Source organism: Elgaria multicarinata, chromosome 4, assembly GCF_023053635.1.
Source record: "Elgaria multicarinata webbii isolate HBS135686 ecotype San Diego chromosome 4, rElgMul1.1.pri, whole genome shotgun sequence".
Taxonomy (NCBI): domain Eukaryota; kingdom Metazoa; phylum Chordata; class Lepidosauria; order Squamata; family Anguidae; genus Elgaria; species Elgaria multicarinata.
Genome location: NC_086174.1, coordinates 10,585,361 through 10,609,342, shown reverse-complemented (window position 1 = coordinate 10,609,342; position 23,982 = coordinate 10,585,361). Strand labels below are relative to the sequence as shown.

At 44.2% G+C, this 23,982-nt stretch overlaps 1 protein-coding gene across 1 annotated transcript in view; it reads left to right on the top strand.

The window, feature by feature from the left end:
• Positions 1 to 9,369: 9,369 nt before the first annotated feature.
• Positions 9,370 to 23,982, top strand: part of REL (REL proto-oncogene, NF-kB subunit) — a 55,942-nt gene continuing 41,329 nt past the window's right edge. The window contains exons 1-2 of the mRNA XM_063125373.1: positions 9,370 to 9,540; positions 17,159 to 17,307. Of these exons, the coding sequence (XP_062981443.1) occupies positions 9,370 to 9,540; positions 17,159 to 17,307 (320 nt within the window). The remainder of the gene's footprint in view (positions 9,541 to 17,158; positions 17,308 to 23,982) is intronic.

The following is a 23,982-nucleotide window of genomic DNA, read 5'->3' as shown; positions in this document are numbered from 1 at the left end:
GCATTGATTTGTCAGGAACAAATCCTGTAAGACTACTTTGATCTCATTTTTTGATCGGGTAACCTTCCTTGTGGACTGTGGGAATGCTGTGGACATAATATATCTTGACTTCACCAAAGTTTTTGACAAAGTGCCCCATGATATTCTGATTAACAAACTAGCTAAAAGTGGGCTAGATGGAACAACTAGATGGATCCACAGTTAGCTACAGAATTGGACTCAAAGAGTGCTTATCAATGGTACCTTCTCAAACTAGGGGGAGATAATGAGCAGGGTACCGCAAGGTTCAGTCCTGGGCCCAGTAGTCTTCAACATTTTTATTAATGACTTGGATGAGTTGGTGCAGGGAATGCTTATCAAATGTGCAGATGACACGAAATTAGGTGGAATAGCTAATAACCTGAAAGAAAGAAGCAAACGTCAAAGTGATCTTGGTAGGCTGGAGCGTTAGTCTGAAAACAACAGAATGAAATGTAATAGGGATAAATGCCAAGTTCTACACCTAGGAAAAAGAAACCAAAGGCACAGTTACAAGATGGGGGATACTTGGCTCAGCAATACTACAAGCGAGAAGCATCTTGGAATTGTTATAGATAACAAGCTGAATATGAGCCAACAGTGTGATGTGGCTGCAAAAAAGAAAGAAAAGCAAATGCTATTTTGGGATGCATTAATAGAAGTATAGCTTCCAACTCGTGTGAGGTACTGGTTCCCCTCTATTTGGCCCTGGTTAGGCCTCATCTTGAGTATTGTGTGCAGTTCTGAGCACCGCACTTCAAGAAGGATGCAGACAAGCTGGAGCGTGTTAAGACGAGGGCAACGAGGATGATCAGGGTTCGGAAACAAAGCCCTATGAGGAGAAACTGAAAGAACTGGGCATGTTTAGCCTGGAGAAGAGAAGGCAGAGGGGAGACATGAGAGCACTCTTCAAATACTTGAAAGGTTGTCACACAGAGGAGGGCCAGGATCTCATCTTGATCATCCCAGAGTGCAGGACATGGACTAATGGGCTCAAGTTATAGGAAGTCAGATTCCAGCTGGACATCAAGAAAAACTTCCTGACTGTTAGAGCAGTAGGAAGGTCGTGGGCTCTCCCACACGAGAGGCCTTCAAGAGGCAGCTGGACAGCCATCTGTCAGGGATGCTTTAAAGTGTATTCTTGCATTGTGCAGGGGGTTGGACTTGATGGCCTTATAGGCCCCTTCCAACTCTACTATTCTATGATTCTATGATAAGCCCTGAACTCAGAGGCTTTCAATCATCCAGTGTAGGGTGGAAGGACCAGCAGAGGGGAACTTTCTCTCCTCATTCTCCTGCCTACATTTTTCACTAGCTTGTAACCTCACCTCTCCTGTCTCTTCCCCTCCCACCCACCAAAACACCTTCCGTTCCCCCTCTCGAAGGGCCTTTTTCTGCGGAGGAGAGGGGTAGATCTCCAACCTGAGTAGGGCGGATCTGAATAATCCTGTGACTCCTCAGACAATATCTAGGGGCCATAGGATTGCTCCTGTAGCAGGGTTTTATTTTGTGGATTAAGTTGATGCGGATTCCCTCTCCTCTTTCCCAAATGTTATGACCTTAATAAACACTTCAGCTGAGGCACCTGACAATAAAAGCTCCAAAATTATTAATGAATGAACTTTGGGGAAAACATCATATTTATTTTTTTCAAATATTGATATTTGCATGTCGAAACCCTACTATCAAAATGCAGATCTCCAACTTCCAGTAATAGGAACTTAAGTTTACTTGGAAAATCGTGCTGGAGAGCACTTGGTATAATGATCAATTACAGCCCTGCCCTTTAGCATATGCTTTTGTTCATACAGCTATATCAAATTCCATGTTGGTATTACTGACATTAATTAGCATGAGGTTGTGAAGGAAATCCAAAGATGTAACCAAACCTGTATTGAGTTTGTTCAATAAACCGGTCTTGCGTGCATATTTAATCTGTTTACTCAAGCGAAGAGTGGCCCGATTCCAGGATCCGCATGTGTGCAAGACTGACAATTGAGTGGATGATTTAAAGCCCTGGAGATCTGTTATCTCCAACTACAGGCAATATATTTGCAGTTTAATAGCATTATGTGAAGGGTGTTTTTTCCCCTTTTTGAAACCATAGGGGAAGTTTCTAACTTCCTCGTAAAGGCCTATTTCTAGCTTATCGTCTGTCTGCAGTGGTCAGACTGAACATGAAGCAGAAGTATCCGAAGCCTTTAAGCATTCTTGACTTCAGTTTTGTGTGAATTGTGAGGGTTCAGTGCCACAACTTTGTAGAAAAGAGGCATGTTCAAGAGTGACCATATAAAACAAAGCTGTTTAATGGCCTGAGACTGTAGGTAGTTCTGCACCATAAGATGACACCATAGTCATTACAGCCTAAGTCAGTCTTTCCCAACCTCTTGCCCTCTAGATGTGTTGGCCCAACACATGTAGGAGGACACATGCTTGATTTGGGCTTCTCGAAATGGGCAGGAGGAGGAGGAACTGAAAGTGTGGGGGTAGATTAACATCTATCCCATTGTCGTGGTCGGATCACTTCCTGTTGAGATTTAGATTCTCGGTAGCCTTTTCCCTCTGCAAAGGAGGGGGACCTATTAAAATGGTCCACCCTCGAAGTCTAATGGATTCTGATGGATTCTAGAGGGCTCTGGGGATTTTCCTGTTGAAGCCCTGGTTACTCTGTGGAATGCAGAGATGACAAGAGCAGCTGGCGTGATCACTTCACGCATCCTCTCCCTCTGAGTAGAGCCCAAGCAGGGCCGTGGTATGCACCTGGGCTAAGGGCAAGGAAGTCTCATGCTGCGTCCAACTGACCACAGCTGAGAACTCATTATCACCGCCTTAGCAGATGATCTACGCCTGAGTATTGACAGGGGGACTGTGTCCCTGCTGGTACTTTTGGACCTCTCAGCGGCTTTCGATATCACGGCCATGGTATCCTTTTGGATCGCCTGAGGGGATTGGGAATCGGGGGCATTGTGCTTCAGTGGTTCTGGTCCTACCTCTCGGGCAGGTCCCAGATGGCGATGCTTGGGGATAGCTGCTCCTCAAAGAAGGAACTGCTGTGTGGTGTACCACAAGGTGCCGTCCTTTCCCCAATGCTATTTAATATTTACATGAAACCACTGGGAGAGATCATCCCAGAGTGCAGGACACGGAATAACGGGCTCAAGTTAAAGGAAGCCAGATTCCAGCTGGACATCAGGAAAAACGTCCTGACTGTTAGAGCAGTACGACAATGAAATCAGTTACCTAGGGAGGTTGTGGGCTCTCCCACACTAGAGGCCTTCAAGGGGCAGCTGGACAACCATCTGTCATGGATGCTTTAGGGTGGATTCCTGCATTGAGCAGGGGGTTGGACTCGATGGCCTTGTAGGCCCCTTCCAACTCTGCTATTCTATGATTCTATGATCTGGAGGCATGGGGCGGGGTGCTATCAGTATGCCGATGACACCCAAATATATTTCTCTATGCCTTCGACAACAGCGTCAGCTAAGGATTGTGTGTCTCCTCTGAATGAATGCTTGGAGGCGGTAATGGGCTGGATGAGGAAAAACAAACTGAAGCTGAATCCAGAGAAGACAGAGTTGCTCGCTGTCTGTAAACCACCCAGAGAGCCCTGGCTAAGGGAGCGGTATATAAATGCAATAAATAAATAAATAAAGGCCACAACCTGGGTTTGGAGGTGTATTAACCGGTTCTGGATGGGGTTACACTCCCCCTGAAAGACTGTGTTCGCAGCTTGGGGGTGCTTCTGGATCCATCGCTCCAAATGACAGCCCAGATAGATGCGACGGCCAGGATTGCCTACTATCAGCTTTGGCTGATACACCAGCTGCGTCCCTTCCTAGAGCTAGAAGACCTAAAGTTGGTAGTGCACGCACTGGTAACTCCATGGCTTGACTTTTGCAATGCACTCTACATAGGGCTACTTTTGTGCCTAGTCCGGAGACTTCAGCTAGTTCAAAATATGGCAGCCAGGCTGGTCACCGGTACACCTAGAGGGTGACCACATTACACCAGTTTTAAAATCTCTTCCCTGGCTGACAATTAGTTTCCAAACAAAGTATAAAGTGTTGGTTATCACCTTTAAAGCCCTACTTGGTTTGGGTCCAGGCTACCGGCAGGATTGCCTTCTCCCTTACAATCCGCCCCGCACACTCAGGTCCTCTGGGAAAAATCTACTTCAGCTAGCAAAAACTAGATTAGCACTGTTACCCAGAGGATCTTCTCTTCTGCAGCTCCCAGACTGTGGAATGGCCTGCCGGAGGAGACTCGTCAGCTTAACAGTCTAGCATTCAAGAAAGCTACAAAGACTGATCTCTTCCGGCAGGCCTATCCCGTGGAATTTTAAGATGTTTTTAAAATGTTTTTAGGATGTTTTTTAGGATGTTTTTAACAATGTATATTATGTTTTAATTGAGTATTATGTATTTTATCATTTATTGTTGTTCCCCGCCTCAATGAAGGTGGAGAGGAGGGTAAGAATTATTATTATTATTATTATTAATTATTATTATTATTATTATTATTATTCTGTGGTGGTGACGTTGGCAAAGAGAGAGATCTTTTCCACCAGCATTGCATCTTCTCAGTGCCGTCCAATGGAGCTTTTCCAAGTGGTTCATGGCCTTTTGCAACCTGGGCCAGGGAAAGGGAGGGCGGAACCTTCAGTAGCATGCCAAGACAAATTTGCATGGCATTTTGAAGAAAAAGTCACTTGCGTTCATCATGACTTGGACACCACAGTTAGTGCAATTCTACTAATAAGGGTGTCCAAAGCACCATCTGGTTCAGTTTTATTGGATGAATTTCAGTTGTTGAGGACTGAGGATGTGGAGAGCTGCTTGGCCAAGTCATGGTTGGTCTCCTATGTACTTGACCCTTGACCATCATGGCTTACTACATCTAATAGAGGGAGGGGATGTCCCTAATAGGGAGGAAATGTCCTGGGACCTTGAGAGAGGGAGTGGTGTCGGCCACTTTAAAGGGGGCAGTTAGTTGATCCCTCCTGAAAAAGCCTAACCTGGACCTAGAAGATGTTAACAACTATAGGCTGGTTGGTAATATTCCCTTCTTGGGCAAGGTGCTTGAGTGGGTGGTTGCTACTCAACTCCAGGCACTCTTGAATGAAATGGATTATCTAGTTCCATTTTTGTCAGGCTTCAGGCCTAGTTTTGGAATGGAAACCGCCTTGATAGCCCTGTGAAATGACCTTTGCTGGGAGAGGAACAGGAGGTGTGTGAACCTGTTGATTTTCTTGGATCTCTCAGTGGCTTTTGATACCATTGACCATGGTATCCTCCTGGATAAGCTATCTGGGCTGGGAGTTGGAGGTATTGCACTGCATTGGTTCTGCTCCTACTTGGATGGCCGATTCCACATGGTGCTACTGTGGGTTAGTGCCCTGTCCCTTGGCAGTTACGCCATGGGGTTCCACAGGGCTCAGTTTTATTCCCTCATGCTGTTTAATAGCTACATGAAACCGCTGTGGGGGGGTGGGTTATCCAGAGATATGGGCTGAGGTGTCACCACTGTGCGGATGACACCCAGTTCTGTCTCTGCTTTTCATCAAGTCCAGGTGAGGTAGTGGGCCAATGGACTGGATGAGGGCCAAGAGACTGACACTTGATCCAGACAAAATGGAGGTACTGTTAGTGGATGGTTCATCTGCCTGGCTAACTGCAATTCAACCTGTACTGGAGGGGGTGCACTCCCCCTAAAGGATCAGGTTCATAGTTTGGGGGTGCTCCTGGATCTAGAACTGTCACTAGAGACAAAAGTGGACTCGGTGGCAGAGAGCACATTTTATCAGCTAAGGCTGATATATCAATTATGCCCTTATCTGGACAAAGATTGCCTGGCTACAGGTATCCGTGCTCTGATAATCTCATGTTTGTATTGCTGCAATGCATTATATGTGGGGCTGCCTTTGAAAACAGTCTGGAAACTTCAGCTGGTCCAAAATAGGGCAGGGAGACTGTTATTGGAGACTGGCCAATGTGATCACATTATGCCAATATTTTTCCATCTGCACTGGCTGCCAGTCCATTTCCAAGACCAATTCAAAATGCTAGTACTAACATTCAAAGCCCTAAGCGGCTTGGGGCCAGGTTACCTGAAGGATCACTTCCTCCCATATACACCTGCCCAGAACCTAAGATCAGCTTCAACGGGCCTTCTCTGGGAGCCCATCAAAATGAGTGAGGTGGGTGGCTACTAAGAAGAGGGACATTTCTGTTGTGACACCTGAGTTGAGGAATGACGTTCCCAGGGATCTTCATCTGTCACCTACATTGTACTCTTTTTGGTGCCTGTTGAAACCCCTTTTTATTTTCCCAAGTATTTTAGTTTTTCAGTTTCTGTTTTATATCTGGTATTGTATTTTGAATCTTTGCACTGCTGCTAGCTTCTATCTGGTTATTATTTTTATATGTAGTTCTAAACTTCGATATTATAGTTTATTATTTTGCATTTTATGGTTTTCAATTGTTGTGAACCACCCAGAGAGCTTTGGCTATTTGGCAGTATAAAAAGGTAATAAATAAATAAACTAACTACCAGCATTCCCCAGCCAGTATTCTGTGGAGTGTGTAAGCTTGCTTTAATAGGCTGCAGCTTGGAAGTCCAGCCTAGGTGTCATTTCTCTCCAGGGTCCTGCGAATTGTTTTATTGGTGACAGTATCCTGCAGAAAATGGGAGGGAAAATGGTTAGAAAAAAAGGGAAAAGAAGAGAAGATGAGTATTTAGGCTTTCATCTCTGAATTCCACTTTCTCACGTATATACACGCCCCCAGCTTATTCATGGGCATGCACGCTGATGGTGACATTAGTTTCCAACCACAGATCTAGTCCACATCGAGGATAGCTTCTTATAGTGTTGGTGATGTCATCAACAGGATGAAAAACCAAAGAACTCTCTCTCTCTCTCTCTCTCTCTCTCTCTCTCTCTCTCTCTCTCTCTCTCTCTGTGTGTGTGTGTGTGTGTCTGTCTGTCTGTCTGTCTTTCTCTGTCTTTCTTAACCTGCCTAGGTCAAACTCAGAAACAAACAGCAGTGTAACAGATGGAGGAATCATATTTGTTAATCTAAGTAGGATAAATCAAGCAGTTAGCTTTTCGGGGTGGGAGGGATTTTTTTTTTCAAGAAAAAAAATTAAAACTAACAACACTAGTATTGTTTTCTTTTTTATTCAGTGACACACACATAAAATTAAGCAATGCTTTGTTTGCTAAAACACATGCTAACAAATTCTAATCATTTGACCAGCTCCTCTTCCTCTACAACACACACACACACACACACACACACACACACACACTCACACTCACACTCACACACTCACACTCAAAACAGGAACTGAAATACAGAGGATCAAACTGCCTGACTGGCAGCATAAAGTTCTGGGTTTATTTGTTTCTTCAAAGCATTTTTACCCTGCCCTTCAGCCAAAAATGCTTCCAGAGATCAGCTTACATAAGACCAATGGAAACAAAGACAGTTTCTACCAGCTGATTTCGCCCCAACACAGAAGGAAAAGGAATGAGGATTGGAAAAGCCAAATCAGGCACCAATTCTTAAAAATACATACTTATTTATTTACAAGGTTTATATACTACTCTATAACTAACAAAATCCTCGACCAGTGAAGAATAAAAGAAAGACAAAGAATCTAAACACAGAAATTAATCTGTGGCTGGTCAATCAGGGAATAAAAAATTCTTCAGCAGGCACTGAAAACAAAATTACATCCGTGTCTCCCCAGAGAGGGAGCCAACACATTAAAGGCTGTACTCCGAGGCGACGCTGAATGGACCACAGGTCCATGTGGAATCACTAGGAGCATCTCATCTGGTGACCTCAGGGAGGAGGCACTGTCTCAATATCCTGGGCAGGATCTACACTACTGCTTTAAAGCGCTTTATAACAGTTTTGACAACTGTTGGAGCCCAGGACACACTGCATATACAGTTTTCAAAACGTTTTCAAAGTGCTTTAAAGTGCTTTAAAGGCAGTAGTGTAAATTGAGCCGATCATGACAACAGGCAAGCCATCCTAAAGCTTTAAAACTTGATTTTGCTCTGACTTGATACTGTTAGTTTTACCCTACCCTGTGCCTGTTTGGTGCATTGTCTTCCCCTCCTTATTGTTTTATTATGATTTTATTAGAATGTAAGCCTATGCGGCAGGGTCTTGCTATTTACTGTTTTACTCTGTACAGCACCATGTACATTGATGGTGCTATATAAATAAATAAATACATAATAATAATAATAATAATAATAATAATAATAATAATAATAATAATCTGGGGAAGCCTGGAGATTTCAGACCTCAGGTGGACAGGATTTCATCCCTGCTTTATCGCTAGATATAATCTTACAACCAGTTTGGATTGGAAGGAAACGTGTACGCTTCATGCGACCATTCTAGACTGGAATCTGGCCGGCATCCTAAGGAAATCAGCTTTCCCTGTTCTGAACATAACTGGGAATTCTCTAGCCATTGTTATGACTATATAATAAACAGGATATTTTGATTTTAAATATGCTTTTGTTTCATTAACCCTTTTACTGTTTCCGTTACTGTGCACATGTCTGTATATTGTGATGATGACCGCTAGTTGTGAGTGTCCAAATAAGATCAATGTATTTATTCAGGAATGTTGTCAAATTCGTCTTCTCCTTGTCCCATCTGGCTTTTCATTCGCTTTTTAAATGTTCTATTGTGAATTCTGTAAGAAAATTTACCACATAGCTTATGAGTGGTATTGCAGTGTACTCTGGTTTGTGACTGACACTGGTGTTTTATACCAAAATGTTTCACATTTTAAAATTTGTTTATATGTGCATATATAAACATTATTAATGCTATAAAATTTAAATTTTAGGTGTTTTTTTTTAAATCTGTAAACATTTATAAACTGGTTGTGCTATTTATGGTCATTTGTTTTGTCTTTAAGGGATTTGGAGTCATTTTTCCTTGTTCAGAACGGTTAATCCCAAACCTGCTCTTGTGGGATAGTTAGGAAAGGAAAGGAAAGGAACCTCTCGTGCAAGCACTGAGTCATTACTGACTCTTGGAGGGACGCCAGCTTTTGCTGACGTTTTCTTGGCAGGCCTTATAGTGGGGTGGTTTGCCGTTGCCTTCCCCGGCCGTTATTACCTTTCCCCCAGCTAACTGGGTACTCATTTTACCGACCTCAGGAGGATGGAAGGCTGAGTCGACCCAAGCCAGCTGCCTGAAACCAGCTTCCGCTGGGATCAAACGCAAGCCGTGGGGAGAGTTTCAGCTGCAGAAACTGCTGCTTTACCGCTCTGCGCCACACGAGGCCATTAGGGGATAGTTAATATACATATATAAAATGCTGTGTTTTTCCTTTCTTTCTAAAGGTGGTCATGAGCCATACATTGAAATATGTGAGCAGCCTAGGCAGAGGGGGATGCGTTTCCGGTACCAATGTGAAGGGAGATCAGCGGGCAGCATTCCCGGAGAACACAGCACCGATATCAACCGGACTTTCCCATCCTTACAGGTATTCCTGGTTATTACCTGTTTGCTTTTCTCTCGTTCTTCTTTTGGACAGGGAGTGGGAATATTTTTGCTCAACAGGTGAAGACATGGGGCTTTAAAGTTCATTAAGATTGCAATCCTTTACCTACTTCCCAGAGAGTAAGCCCCATTGAACTCAGTGGGACTTATACATCTGAGTAGATTTGAATAGGATTGCACTGTTAGTTGCTTTGGGGCAGAGATATTGCATATCTTTCATCCCAAGGTTCAAGTTCCATTTTGGAAAAACTCTTGGGGGCCACATTCCAGTGATTGGTAGGGCTGGAAGATCAAATTTACCCCCAAATACCATTTTATTTTAGTTTAAAGTGCTTACTGCCAGTAATTGAGCCTTAGGAGAGACATTTCAACCTTTTAGAGCTTTATCACACCAGCGTTATACTGTGCAAACACTGCGAATTGCGCGCAAAGGACTCCAAAGTTTTCCAGTTTATAATCTGCTTTTATTGTGAAGTACTCTGAAGTTTTCCAGTTTATAATCTACTTTGACTGTGAAGTACTCCCATGCATCCTGCTTTAATTGTGCTTCAAAGGCAAAAGACCTACCCTGTTTGGGTAGTACTTTTCGAGCGAATCATTTGTTGTTTTCTGAGCGGCCACTGGGGTCACAGAAGCAGGATTTGATATGTTTAAAGAAAAATTAAACAAATGCTTACATCTGCGTAAGCTTTAAAGATAAAGACATCAAAATTGGCACAGTAATAGATATTAATGAGAGCTTTAAGCATTCCAAATTTGAATCGGATGGGGTCATCTGTTGATTTTTTATGATTTTTTAAATTTCCGCCCTTAAACCCATTTCCTGGTATGCAAAGGATCTTAGGAGCACTGCCGCCCGGGGCGTGATTTAGCACTGTAGGGGATAATTCAAGGGAAACAGGTATGTGGGATGAAGCTATTAGAATAGGTGGTGGGAACATCAGTTGAGAAACAACCAAATGATTGATGGTTGGAGGAAAGGGAGCAGGGCCATCTGGGGAACTTTGTGTTATGACTAGGCCTGTTCCCCTTAAGCTGGGGGAAGGAGTTTCAGGCAATCAATCAGAATCACATTCTGAAGCATAGGAGACGGCGCCAGAAACATACCAGCCTGTACGGGGAGCGAGGGAGGTAATTCTCATGGGCTCTTCACCAGCTGGGAATGAACCTTTGCCCGACCTTATCTCTGAAAACGTTAACAACACAAAGTCTGTGGGAAATCAGTGTTCTTCAAAGAGGAATTGTACTTCAGGGCTAGCTGATCCTAAAGTATGCCACAGACTCAAATGGGTGGAGATAAAGGAAGCCTAGAGAAGGTTGGCCGGTTAGCTTCTGGCCAAAGGCTGCTTCAGAACCAGTCTTTCTGAAGTTAAGCCGTTCTGGGAACAGGCTTTCCATTCTTCTTGAAAAGACCATTGTCTCGCTTAGTTTGCATAGTTTTGCCTAGAGGAAAGAGGTTAGACTCTCTTCACATGGGGAGAAAGGTTTATTGCCTGAATAAAGCTTTGTGAATTCTGTGGCAGAACTCTTTATTGTCTCTCAATAAGGCAGGAGGTTTTAGAAAACACAACACTTGGGGGTGGGGGATGGATTGGGACCTTAGGAGGACCAGAGGGTCTGCACCCATGCACTAGGGAGACGACATTTAAGATCTTCAGAGGAGGTCTTGCTAGTCATTCCAGAATGAACGGAATGTCGCCGTGAAGAATCTCGATGGCGGTCTTTCTCTGTAGTGGCACCCACCCTCTGGAAAACCCTCCCTCGTGTGTTTTGGGAGGCGGAAAATGTGATATCCTTTAAATGCCTCTTGAAAACATGTATTTTCCCACTGGTTTTCCCTGGGTTGTAACTGCTGCTGGGTTAGTTTTGGTTTTACACGGTATTTTTAAACTTTCTAAGCTTAATATTATGTTTTGATTTGTTGTATTTTATGGTTTTAATTGTGCACTGCCCAGAGAGTCTTGGCTATTGAGCAGTATAAAAATGTAATAAATAAATAAAGTAAATAGGGCAGGCTTCTCCCACCGGATGCCCTCCAGATGTTTTGGACTTCAACTCCCATCGGCTTCAACCTGCATTGCCAGTGGTCAGGAACGCTGGGAGTTGCAGTCCAAAAGATCTGGAGGGCACCTGGTTGGGGAAAGCTGCTCTAGGGCCTCTTCCGACATGCAGGGCATGTTGGGAAGGTGCTGGGAGTGTTAGTCCTGCCTTCTCATTTGCCCTGCTCTTAAAGGTGCCAAATTGCAGTGCTGATGGCAATGAGGTTGGACTTAGGGGACCAGTAGGGAGAGACGGGCTCTTTCACTTTCCCCCTTGCTGGTTGTTCGCTGTCTCTAAACAGTTCCCACCCTTTTCTTCTTTTGGGGCAAGAGCTATGAAGACGCCACATTTTGCTTAGCTGGCGGTAGGGTGCGTGTGGATGTGTGTGTGGAACTTTATTCCTCATATCGAGGCAGTAGCTAAATCTTGTCGTTTCTTCCTGTATAATATTGCCAGGATTCGACCATTTTTGTCTGTCTCTTCTGCCAAGACTCTCGTTCACGCACTGGTTATCTCTCGGTTGGACTACTGCAACCTCCTCCTCTCTGGCCTCCCCTCGTCTCACATCAGTCCGCTGGTCTCTGTCCACCACTCTGCCGCTAAGATCATCTTCCTGGCCCGCCGCTCTGACCATGTCACTCCGCTTCTGAAATCTCTTCATTGGCTCCCAATTCATTCCAGAATCCAATATAAACTTCTCCTGTTGACCTTCAAAGCTCTTCACGGTCTAGCTCCTGCCTATCTCTCCTCTCTCATCTCACACTATTGCCCCGCTCGTGCTCTTCGCTCCTCTGATGCCATGCTTCTTGCCTGCCCAAGGGTCTCTACTTCCCTTGCTCGGCTTCGTCCATTTTCCTCTGCTGCCCCTCATGCCTGGAATGCTCTTCCAGAACACCTGAGAACTACCAACTCAATCACAGCTTTTAAAACACAGCTAAAAACTTTTCTTTTCCCTATAGCTTTTAAACTTTGAGTTTGTTCTGACTCTATACTGTTAGCTTCACCCTTCCCGGTGCCTGTTTACACTTCCCTGTGCCTGTTTGCATTCTCTTTCCCTTCTTATTGTTTACTACAACTTTACTAGATTGTAAGCCTATGCGGCAGGGTCTTGCTATTTACTGTGTTATCTGTACAGCACCATGTACATCGATGGTGCTATATAAATAAATAATAATAATAATAATAACTTGGGATGAATAAACAGCTGACAGGGAAAGTGTTAATCAGCTCCAGTCCAGTCCTCTGTACGGTCTCAAAGATCTTCTCAAATATATCTTAAATTAAAAGAAACACCTGCTGTCTTAAAAAAAATCTCAGCCCATTCTCCCTCGCCATCCTACATGCCTGGAGCTGTTAACCAGAACACTTGCATGATGCCACTTCTCTGACTTTATTCAAATCGTTCTTCGAAGCTGACCTTTTGTGTGAAACCTTTTGCTAGTTCCCATGTCCTAGTGTAAAATAGCCTGTAACCAAGTCTAGGCACGTGCAACTGACACAATGCCATATTCCTTCCCTTACTTCTGCCTACACTTCTTCTTTGGTTTTCCCTTCCAGTGCTCCTTTGCATTAAAAATGGGGGCAGCGGGGGGTGGGGAGAGGAATCTCTGAACTACACATGATGGAGTTTGGCCCTTAACTGTTGAATACCTGAAGTCCCGCTGATTTCAATAGGAATTGGTTGTGACTCCCTTTTCATAGAATCATAGAATAGCAGAGTTGGAAGGGGCCTACAAGGCCATTGAGTCCAACCCCCTGCTCAATGCAGGAATCCACCCTAAAGCATCCCTGACAGATGGTTGTCCAGCTGCCTCTTGAATGACTCTAGTGTGAGAGAGCCCACCACCTCCCTAGGTAACTGATTCCATTGTCATACTGCTCTAACAGTCAGGAAGTTTTTCCTGATATCCAGCTGGAATCTGGCTTCCTTTAACTTGAGCCCGTTATTCCGTGTCCTGCACTCTGGGAAGATCAAGAAGAGATCTTGGCCCTCCTCTGTGTGACAACCTTTTAAGTATTTGAAGAGTGCTATCATGTCTCCCCTCAATCTTCTCTTCTCCAGGCTAAACTTGCCCAGTTCTTTCAGTCTCTCTTCATAGGGCTTTGTTTCCAGACCCCTGATCATCCTGGTTGCCCTCCTCTGGACACACATTCCCCATCTTGTAACTCTGCATTTGGTTTCTATTTCCTAGATGTAGAACTTGGCATTTATCCCTATTAAATTTCATTCCGTTGTTTTCAGCCCAGCACTCCAGCCTAACAAGATCACTTTGAAGTTTGTTTCTGTCTTCCAGGGTATTAGCTATCCCACCCAATATTGTGTCATCTGCAAAACTGATAAGCGTTCCCTGCACCTCCTCGTCCAAATCATTAATAAAAATGTTGAAGAGCACGGGGCCCAGGACTGAGCCCTGCGGTACCCCACTCGTTGCCTCTCCCCAGTTTGAAAAGGTTCCATTGATAAGTACTCTTTGAGTCTGATTCTGTAGCCAACTGTGAATCCACCTAATAGTTGTTCCATCTAGCCCACTTTTAGCTAGTTTGTTAATCAGAATATCATGGGGCACTTTGTCAAAAGCTTTGTTGAAGTCAAGATATATGACGTCGACAGCATTCCCACAGTCCACAAGGGAGGTTACCTGATCAAAAAATGAGATCAAATTAGTCTGACAGGATCTGTTCCTGAGAAATCCATGTTGGCTTCTAGTAATCACTGCATTGATTTCAAAGTGTTTACAGATTGACTTCTTTATAATCTGCTCCAGAATTTTCCCAGGGATGGATGTCAGACTGACTTTTGTTTACTCGTACTCAGCGGACTGGCCCACGTGTTACTTATACTGAGTATAAGTAGGCTTGAGAGGTTTAGACGCTTACGCCGTTTCTACACCTAAGGATTATCTCAGGAAAATGGAGGGTGCACAGGGATGATCCCAGGAAAAAAGGCAGGTGTAGAAATGGCCTTAGGGACTGGTGCCTTTTATTCCACCCCCCTTTTTTTTTAAAGTATTTTTTATGATCTGCTTTTCCACGTGTCACCCAGTCACCTACCATCAAAGGAATAGATTGGGTCCACAACCAGTGAGCTTCAGCTGTGCTGTAAGTGTTCCTGTGTGAAGGCCTGGGAGAGGAAAAACTAGAAAGAATGGGTTGGGGACAGACAAATTAAGAACAATCAGGGAAAACTTTGGGGGAGGGAGCACTGTTTCCCCCTGCCCCCATCTTTTTCTTTCTCCTCCATTCCGCCCCCTTCCAGAATTACATCTCTAGGAGTTCGCCAAGTGGATTCACTGGGCACTTGCTTCTTCTCCCTCGTAAATGATGCTATGATGGGAAAAGCTGTATCTTGAAAATAGTTCCCTTTTACACACCTTTTTAAAAAAGCACAGGAGTCCTTTCCAGGTCTAGATTTGGCAGTCAGTGGTGGAATCGCATATGGAGATGCAGAAGTCTGGACGACTGTTGAGGGATACGATTCCACACATCTCATGAGTGAATACACATTTCAGGATTATGGCTAGCTGGCTGGGGAATTTGGGGAGTTGTAGTTCAACCAATCTGCAGGGCACCAAGTTAGAGAAGACTGCCCTGCAACGACAGCAAACAGTCTCCAAGAATTCAGACTGCTTCCGGATGAGGCTTTTATCCTCCAATCGCCCTGACTAAAATGTGGAATTTCACATATTTATTTATTTATTTATTAAACTTATATACCGCTCTCATAGCCAGGGCTCTCTGGGCGGTTTACAGAAATTCTAAAATTGAGGTAAAAACAAGTGTACAAAATTTAAAACTCTAAAACACAGAACATACACACATAAAACATTAAAAACCGATTTAAAAACTAAACATGTGGGCAATTAGGATGTGCCGCCATATGCCTGGGCAAAGAGGAAAGTCTTAACCTGGCGCCGGAAAGATAGCGCGTTGGTGCCAGGCGAGCCTCGTCAGGGAGATCATTCCATAGTCTGGGGGCCACCACCGAAAAGGCCCTGTCCCTCGTTGCCACACTCCGAGCCTCTCTCAGAGTAGGCACCCGGAGGAGGACCTTAGATGTTGAACGTAGTGACCGGGTATATTCACGTCGGGAGAGGCGTTCTGTCAGGTATTGTGGTCCCACATGGGATCCAGACGTCTTTGTCATCTTCCATTGTCGAGGAAATGAGTATGTGGGCTGTTTTATGTGCCCACCCTGTTTTGCTGTAAGCCCCTTCTATTATAAATTAAATCTTCCGTAGCAATTTAATCAAGGCTGTAACTGTACGCTGCCCTGAGATCTTAATGATATAGGGCGGGATACAAATGTTTTAAATAAATAAATAAATAAATAAAACATATTACTCAACCAACAAGAAGGGTTGACATATTAGTCACCAGAGTGTGATCCTCCCTGTGAAGACAAGAAGGGTAGTAACCACAAAGAAACAGATGTTCTAGCTTTGCCAATACCCATCGACGTATTGTTTTTCTAGCCTTAGAAGCGTTGCACGCTGCACATATGTAAGAGCTGTGCCTATCATTGGTTGGAAAAGCTTACCTATTACTGTATTTTGATTGGTGTATTATATGAGGAAGTTCTGCTGGTGTTTCTAAGGATGTTACCTTATAAGTATGTTAGCTTTGCCTGAAACTAGTGGGCAGTCCTTCAGATCCTCTAGGGCAGTGGTTCTCAACCTTTTTTGCTCCATTCCTCCCTTTCACCATTGTTCAGAATATAATTAACCCCTTCCCAAGATAGTCTAACTCAAAAGGTGCATTCCAAATAATATGCATATAATATTGAAAATCTTTTATTTATTTTTATATTAGTCCCATTTAAAGGGGCAATGCAAAGCATGGCCCCTTTTACATTCTCAGCTCCCATGCTTTGCATTGCCCCTTTAAACGGGAAGCTTGAAACTTCTAGGATTGGGAGGGAGGGAAAAGAGAGCAAAGGCCTGGCTTTTGCAGACGACATGACACTTTTCTGGGACGTTTTTAATAACGTGTAGGAAGACATAATCTACAGGACATCATACTTTGCTGAATAGTGGTCCCAATTGCCCCCCCCCCGGAACCCTAAAATTCCCCCCTTGTTGAGAACCCATGCTCTAGGGGTTGCCACCTTGCAGCGCTGCAGCACTGCTCGTAATAAACTTTTCTAAAAGGAGAGAAACCGTGTCTTGGAGTTTTTGGCCACCACTCAGCGAATCCCAATTAGAGGTAACCTGCCTTTCCAGGGTTCCTCCACACCATTTATAATGCTCCTTTGTTTTAGCAACTGCTGCTTCCATCATTTTTCTTGCCAGAAAATTCAGTGAAAGGGGACAAGGATGAAATAGGTGCACAGTGCCTTTTGACTGATAGCACTAAGAGCCCCCACTCTGGAAGCATCTTCAGACAGGGGTCTTACCTGGAGCCCTACCCCAAAAGGTCAGGAATGGAAACTGGGACCTTTTGCACATGAATCGTCTGCTTTTGCCACTCAGCCACAACCTCTCCTTTGTACCTTGACGGTGCCATTATATTTTTACTGGAAGGATGACAATGTAGATAATGATTCTCTTTCTTTTCCTTTGCAGATTTTGAACTACGTTAAGAAAGTAAAAATCAGAATAACGTTGGTAACCAAGAACGAGCCCTACAGGCCTCATCCCCATCGGCTGGTCGGAAAAGACTGCGAAAACGGCTACTACGAAGCTGAATTTGGGCCGGAACGCAGAATCCTGATGTAAGTAGTGGGTATTTTTTATCCGTGGCTGGAGATAGAACTAATTTGAAAGGGGGGGTTACCGTGAGTTCTTTAACTGCGCTTCTAGCTTGCCTTCCCCACTTCAGCATACCAGTGAATTGAATGCTGGTTCAACTTTTGTTCAATCTTGCTTGCTTGATGGTTCCTTACTTAATTACTTACTGAACTACTACTACTACTACTACTAACTCCTTGGCTCGTATGAGAGGAGGTTATGCTGCTCTTCGAAAGGTCTTCCCCAACCTGGTACCCTAGAGATGCGTCAGTCTAAAACTCCCAGCATTCCCAGACAATGGTGGCTGGAGTTGATGGGATTTGGAGTCCGATAACACCTGGAGGGCAGCAGGTTCTCGACCCTTAGACATGTGGATCCTGTTCCTAGTCCAGAATTTCTGCCGATTAAACAAGTCTTGAAGCAAAGTACTTCTTCACACAGGGCGTAGTCAAACAATGGAATTTGCTACCACAAGGCGTAGTGATGGCCACCAGTTTGGATGGCTTTAAAAGGGGGTTGGACAAATTCCCAACCTCCTATCAGAGGCCGTATGCAGTACACCAGTTGCTGGGGAACATGGGTGGGAGGGTGCTGTTGCACTCATGTCTTATTGTGAGTCTCCTGTTGACAGCTGGTTGGCCATTGTGTGAACAGAGTGCTGGACTAGATGGACCCTTGGTCTGATCCAGCATGGCCTTACACCCCATTCCCCCAACCGCTGATCATTTGGTGTGGTTTCCTGGCATTTGTGTGTGCGTGTCCCCCACTTCCCCCTTCTAAAACATTGGCATACCTCTCCTAAGGCATGGTTACTGGTAGTAAGCTTTAGGCTACAATGTGGTGGCTTTTTGGTCCCACCCGATTGGCTCCCAGCCCTGCCCATCACTGGAATGCAACTCTCCAAGTGCTTATCCCGAATTCAGTTCAGCCCTCAGCCCTATGCCGTTGGCACAGAGGAGTGAGGCAGAGTTGCCTCCTCTCTTCTCTTCTTCATAATTTAACCTTGAAATCGCAGGCATGCGCCATTGGGCAAGCGCCACAGATCCAAAGAAATAGGGTCGGGACAGGAACGTAAGGTTCTCCTGCGCGCATTTGATCCACCGCTCACCATCTCTCATCCCGAGGAAACGTTTGGAACTCATCCATCTTTTTGGCACGTTATCTGGTTACAAGATAAATTGCTTGAAACCAGGAGACTTAAAAACAGCAAAACGAGATTTTGACAAATGGCCCTTTCAGTGGCAACCTGATTATATGACATATTTACGGATACGGGTTGCAAAAAAAACCCCCACACCTGAATGTAATATTTTGAAAACTGATTATTATTTTTTGAAAAAATTACCATTTATACCACCTGATATCAATAAACGTCATTCTCTGAACCTATTTCTACGGGGCTGGATTTGCCATCAAAATAAAAGTCGCACCCTGTTTAAAATTGTGTTTATTTGCTAAGGGGAATACCAGCCCGATGACTGATATATTTAAAGTAGTCAAAATCTTCCTACATGGCTTCTTTGGGTAGATCACAAACTTCATCCAAGAATAAGTGTGCCGAAAGGGAGTATCTCGGTTTTCTTGATTTGCATACTTTCTCATAACTCCTTTATACTGACGTAAGAGGCCAGGTGGGTGAAGAAAGCAAGGTCAGTGGACACCAATTAAAGATCTGCCCACTTTCACTTCTACTGAAGGTGCAACCCTATGCATGTTTAGACAGGAAAAAGTCCTACAACTCCAGCTGGGATGCATAGGGTTGCGCTCTTTGGGGCACAATAGAAGTTTGCAGCAGCAAAGAAAGGGATAGGCAATCTTAATCCTCCAATTCAGGGTTTAGAGTTTGAAGCCTCAGCTATGGGGTGATATACAAATGTAAATAATAATAATAATAATAATAATAATAATAATAATAATAATAATAATAATAATAATTCTAAAAGGTTGAAATGCTTGTCCTAGAGTTTAGTTACTAGCAGTGAGAGCTTTAATGTTTGGCATTTTGGACCCACCCATTTTTGCCTTTGGCTCCGTCCACCGTGGGAATGCAGCCCTCTGAAATGGAATTTAGCCCTTGGCTGAAAGAGGTTCAACATCCCAGCGCTAGCTGGTCTTTGTGCACCACGTGCCCCTCTGCTCCACGTTCCCAGTGGCTGTGGTGGGGCAGGTGTATCCATGTAGAAATGTGCAATAATTGAATGGGAAGGATTTGCGTGTGGGTTGCGTGATTGATACTTCCAAGTGTTAGAATCTGAGCAGGGGTTGCTCATCACAGGTAGGCCACCATCCTTCGCAGAGACCGTAACAGATATATGCCCAGCGGTCCAGGACTCACTGCCATCCAGAACTGAGCCACATAGGGGTCAGAAAGGGGTGACATGTGCCTTTTTATTTATTCCATATATGTTATCCCCCATCAGTGATGCAATCTGGTTTGCCCACGTGGTAGACTTCCTTGCACAGCCAATTTCAGTGACATCAGATCTTGGACGAATATGCCAGCAGATAACGTTGGGGTAACACAGTATAGATTATTGTGGGAGTGGGCAGGCTTGAACCTTCTGCTGCAATCAAAGGACTTGCAGACCTAAGGGAGTGCCTTCACCCATACATTCCTCCCTGACGCCTTAAATCTGGGGCTAAGACCTTACTCCACAGTCTGCCTTTCGGTTCAGGTGAGATTGCCTAAGGCAGGGCCTTTTCAAGGATGGCCTCCACATTCTTTACCAAGGGAGTTCTTTAACATTAGAGGCTCCCTTGGCTTCTTACTCATTCTTATTTCAGGACCAGTGAAAGTGTGTTTATGTAATTTCCTGGTGTCTATGATTTGTTGGCTTTGAGAACTGCTAAAATAGGATTTGTCATAATTTGGCTTGATATTTATAACGTGGCTGAATTGGTTGCTGGGTGTTTGTTTATGTTTTTTAAGATTTTAGGAAGTTTAAATGGATTATTTTTGTCCGATTGTAAATTTATTTATTTATTTATTACATTTATATACCGCCCCACAGCCGAAGCTCTCTGGGCGGTTTACAACAGTTAAAAATGGTAAACATGAAAAAGTATAAAAAATTTAAATTTAATTTAATTTAGTGTATACTGTATTCCCTTTGAGTATTTATGCAGAGATAAATGCTAGAAATATAATATTTTAGATATCCCGAGATCAAGGCCAATATACCTCCTGGAGAGTTTATTCTGACTGTTTAACAACTGAGGTTTACAGTTAATTCCAGAAATGGCTCTTAAAATGATAAAGAAAAATTGATTGCAAGGTTAAAAAATCAATTTCAATTTGGGAACTATGGTTTATTTTGGGAGGGGATTTGAGATCAGTATCCCCAAAGCATGCAAAATTGAGGCCCCAAACTTTTGCCCTGGGTATGTTTTCCAATGAACATCTTAAGAGGGATGATGATGATGATGATGATGATGATGATGATGATGATGGTGATGATGATGATAGACTTATTCCAGAAGGAAAGCTATGCAAATCTCTTATCTTAAAGGAGGGGATAAGCTACCCAGCCTATGATGCATTCCCATCAGACCCATGGGCTCCTTTCTTCAGTCCTGCCCCTTCTGGTACGGCTGCTTCTAAAAAGAGCCCTCCCTGGATCCCCTGGACCTTAATAACTACAGACCAGTGTCAAATATTCCATTTTTGAGAAAGGTGATTGGGAGGGCAGTTGCCTTCCAACTTCAAGTAGTTTTGGATGATACAGATTTTCTAGACCCATTTCAAACCAGATTCAGGGCAGGATATGGAGTTGAGACAGCAATGGTCACCTTAGTGGATGATCACCTGAGTATTGACAGGGGGAGTGTGTCCCTGCTGGTGCTTTTGGACCTCTCAGTGGCTTTCGATACCATCAACCATGGTATCCTTCTGGAACGTCTGGGAGGTTTGGGAATCGTGGGCACTGTGCTTCAGTGGTTCCGGTCCTATCTCTTGGGGAGGTTCCAGATGGCGATGCTTGGGGATAGCTGCTCCTCAAAGAAGGAGCTGTCGTATGGTGTACCACAAGGTGCCATCCTTTCCCCAATGCTGCTTAACATCTACATGAAACCACTGGAAGAGATCATCCAGAGGCATGGGGCGGGGTGCTATCAGTATGCTGATGACACCCACATATACATCTCTATGCCTTCAACAATAGCTTCAGCTAAGGATAGTGTGTCTCCTCTGAATGAATGCTTGGAGGCAGTAATGGGCTGGATGAGGAAAAACAAACTGAAGCTGAATCCAGACAAGACAGAGGTGCTTACTGTCAAAGGCCCCAACCTGGGTTTGGAGGTGCGTCAACCAGTTCTGGATGGGGTTACACTCCCCCTGAAAGACTGTGTTCGCAGCTTGGGGGTGCTTCTGGATCCATCACTCCAAATGACAGCTCAGTTAGATGCGACGATGGGGAGTGCCTACTATCAGCTTCGGCTGATACGCCAGCTGCGCCCCTTCCTAGAGCTAGAAGACCTAAAGATGGTAGTGCACGTGCTGGTAACTTCAAGGCTCGACTTCTGCAATGCGCTCTACATAGGGCTACATTTGTGCCTAGTCCGGAAACTTCACCTAGTGCAAAATATGGCAGCCACGTTGGTCACCGGTACATCTAGGGGGGGACCATATCACACCATTTTTAAAATCTCTTCACTGGCTGCCAGTTAGTTTCCAGGTGAAGTATAAAGTGTTGGTTATTACCTTTAAATCCCTATGTGGTTTGGGTCCAGGTTACCTGCGGGATTGCCTTCTCCCTTACAATCCACACTGCACACTCAGGTCATCTGGGAAGAATTTACTTCAGCCAGCAAAAACTAGATTAACAACTGTTACCCAGGGTACTTTCTCTGCTGCCACTCCCAGACTGTGGAATGGCTTGCCGGGAAAGATCCTCCAACTCAATACCCTTTCTGAATATAAAAAAGCGCTAAAGAGAGATCTCTTCCGGCAGGCCTCCCCAGTCGAATTTTAAGATGTCTGGCTGTTATTTCAATAATGTATTAGTTTTTATATGTTTTATTCAGGTTTACGTAGTTTATAATATTTTGTATTTTATGTTGTTCCCCGCCTCGATCCATTATTATTATTCCTCTTCAGCCCCACAATCTTCACTGTGTATCTGTGGTTGGGAAGAAAGACAAGTCTCTTTCTCTCAACCCAGTGCAGAAGCTGGAGCAGAGACAGTGCAGTGTGTCAGTTCTTTGGCAGCTTGGTGCGTCTCCATGCTTGGCAGAAAATGCAAAGGGGAAAGTCTGCTCCATTGGGAACCACCACCTCAAGGCACCTTGAATACCTTAAATTGTTGGTGGCTCCTGAAGGCCCCCGTGCCATGTGCCCTTTTGTGGGGAAAGAAACAGAGTCCACAATTCCTGCTTTGGCTCAGTCTTCTCCCAAAAGCAGGGCTATGACCCCTCCCCCCCCCCCGGGGCAAAAAAATAAGTCCAAGCTGAAGGGGCAGGATTGCAGCTTGAGATTGATAAACAAATGGTCAAGGAACACCTAATTTCTTTGAATGAGTTCAAATCTCCAGGGCCCGATGAACTGCATCCTAGAGTAATAAAGGAGCTGGCAGAAGAACTCTCAGAACCACTGTCTATAATCTTTGCAAAATCATGGAAGATAGGAGGGCTAATGTTGTTCCTATCTTCAAAACGGGCAAAAAGGAGGCACCTAGGAACTATGGACCAGTTAGACTAAGAGAAGTATAGAGAAGTATATGCGGGTGTCATAGGCATACTGATAGCATCCATCCCTGGGAAAATTTTGGAGCAGATTATAAAGAAGTCAGTCTTTAAGGACCTTGAAAACTAGAAGCCAGAATGGATTTGTCAAGAACTAATCCTGCCAGACTAATTTGATCTCATTCTTTGATTGGATAACTTCCCTTGTGGACTGTGGGAATGCTGTGGAGATAGTATATCTTGACTTCAGCAAAGCTTTTGACAAAGTACCACATGACATTCTGATCAGCAAACTAGTTAAAAGTGGGCTAGATGGAACAACTATTAGGTGGATCCACAGTTGGCTACAGAACTGGACTCAAAGAGTGCTTCTCAATGGTACTTTCTCAAACTGGGGGGAGGTAAAAAGCAGGGTTCAGTCCTGGTTCAGTGCTCTTCAACATTTTTATTAATGACTTGGATGAGGAGGTGCAGAGAATGCTTATCAAATGTGCAGATGACACAGAATTATGTAGGATAGCTAAAGAATCCAAATGCACAGTTACAAGATGGGGGATACTTGGCTCAGCAATACTACAAGCAGGAAGGATCTTGGAATTGTTGTGGATCACAAGCTGAATATGAGCCAACAGTGTGATGTGGCTGCAAAAAAAGCAAATGCTTTTTTGGGATGCATTAATAGAAGTATAGCTTCCAAATCGCACGAGTTACTTGTTCCCTTCTATTCAGCACTGGTTAGGCCTCATCATGAGTATTGTGTCCAGTTCTGGGCTCCACACTTCAAGAAGGACACGGACAAGCTAGAGGGCATTCAGAGGAGGGCAACGAGCATGATCAGGGGTCTGGAAGCCCTACGAGGAGAGACTGAAAGAACATGTTAACTTGGAGAAGAGAAGACTGAGGGGAGACATGATAGCACTTCAAAGGTTGTCACACAGAAGAGGGCCAGGATCTCTTCTCGATTATCCCAGAGTGCAGGA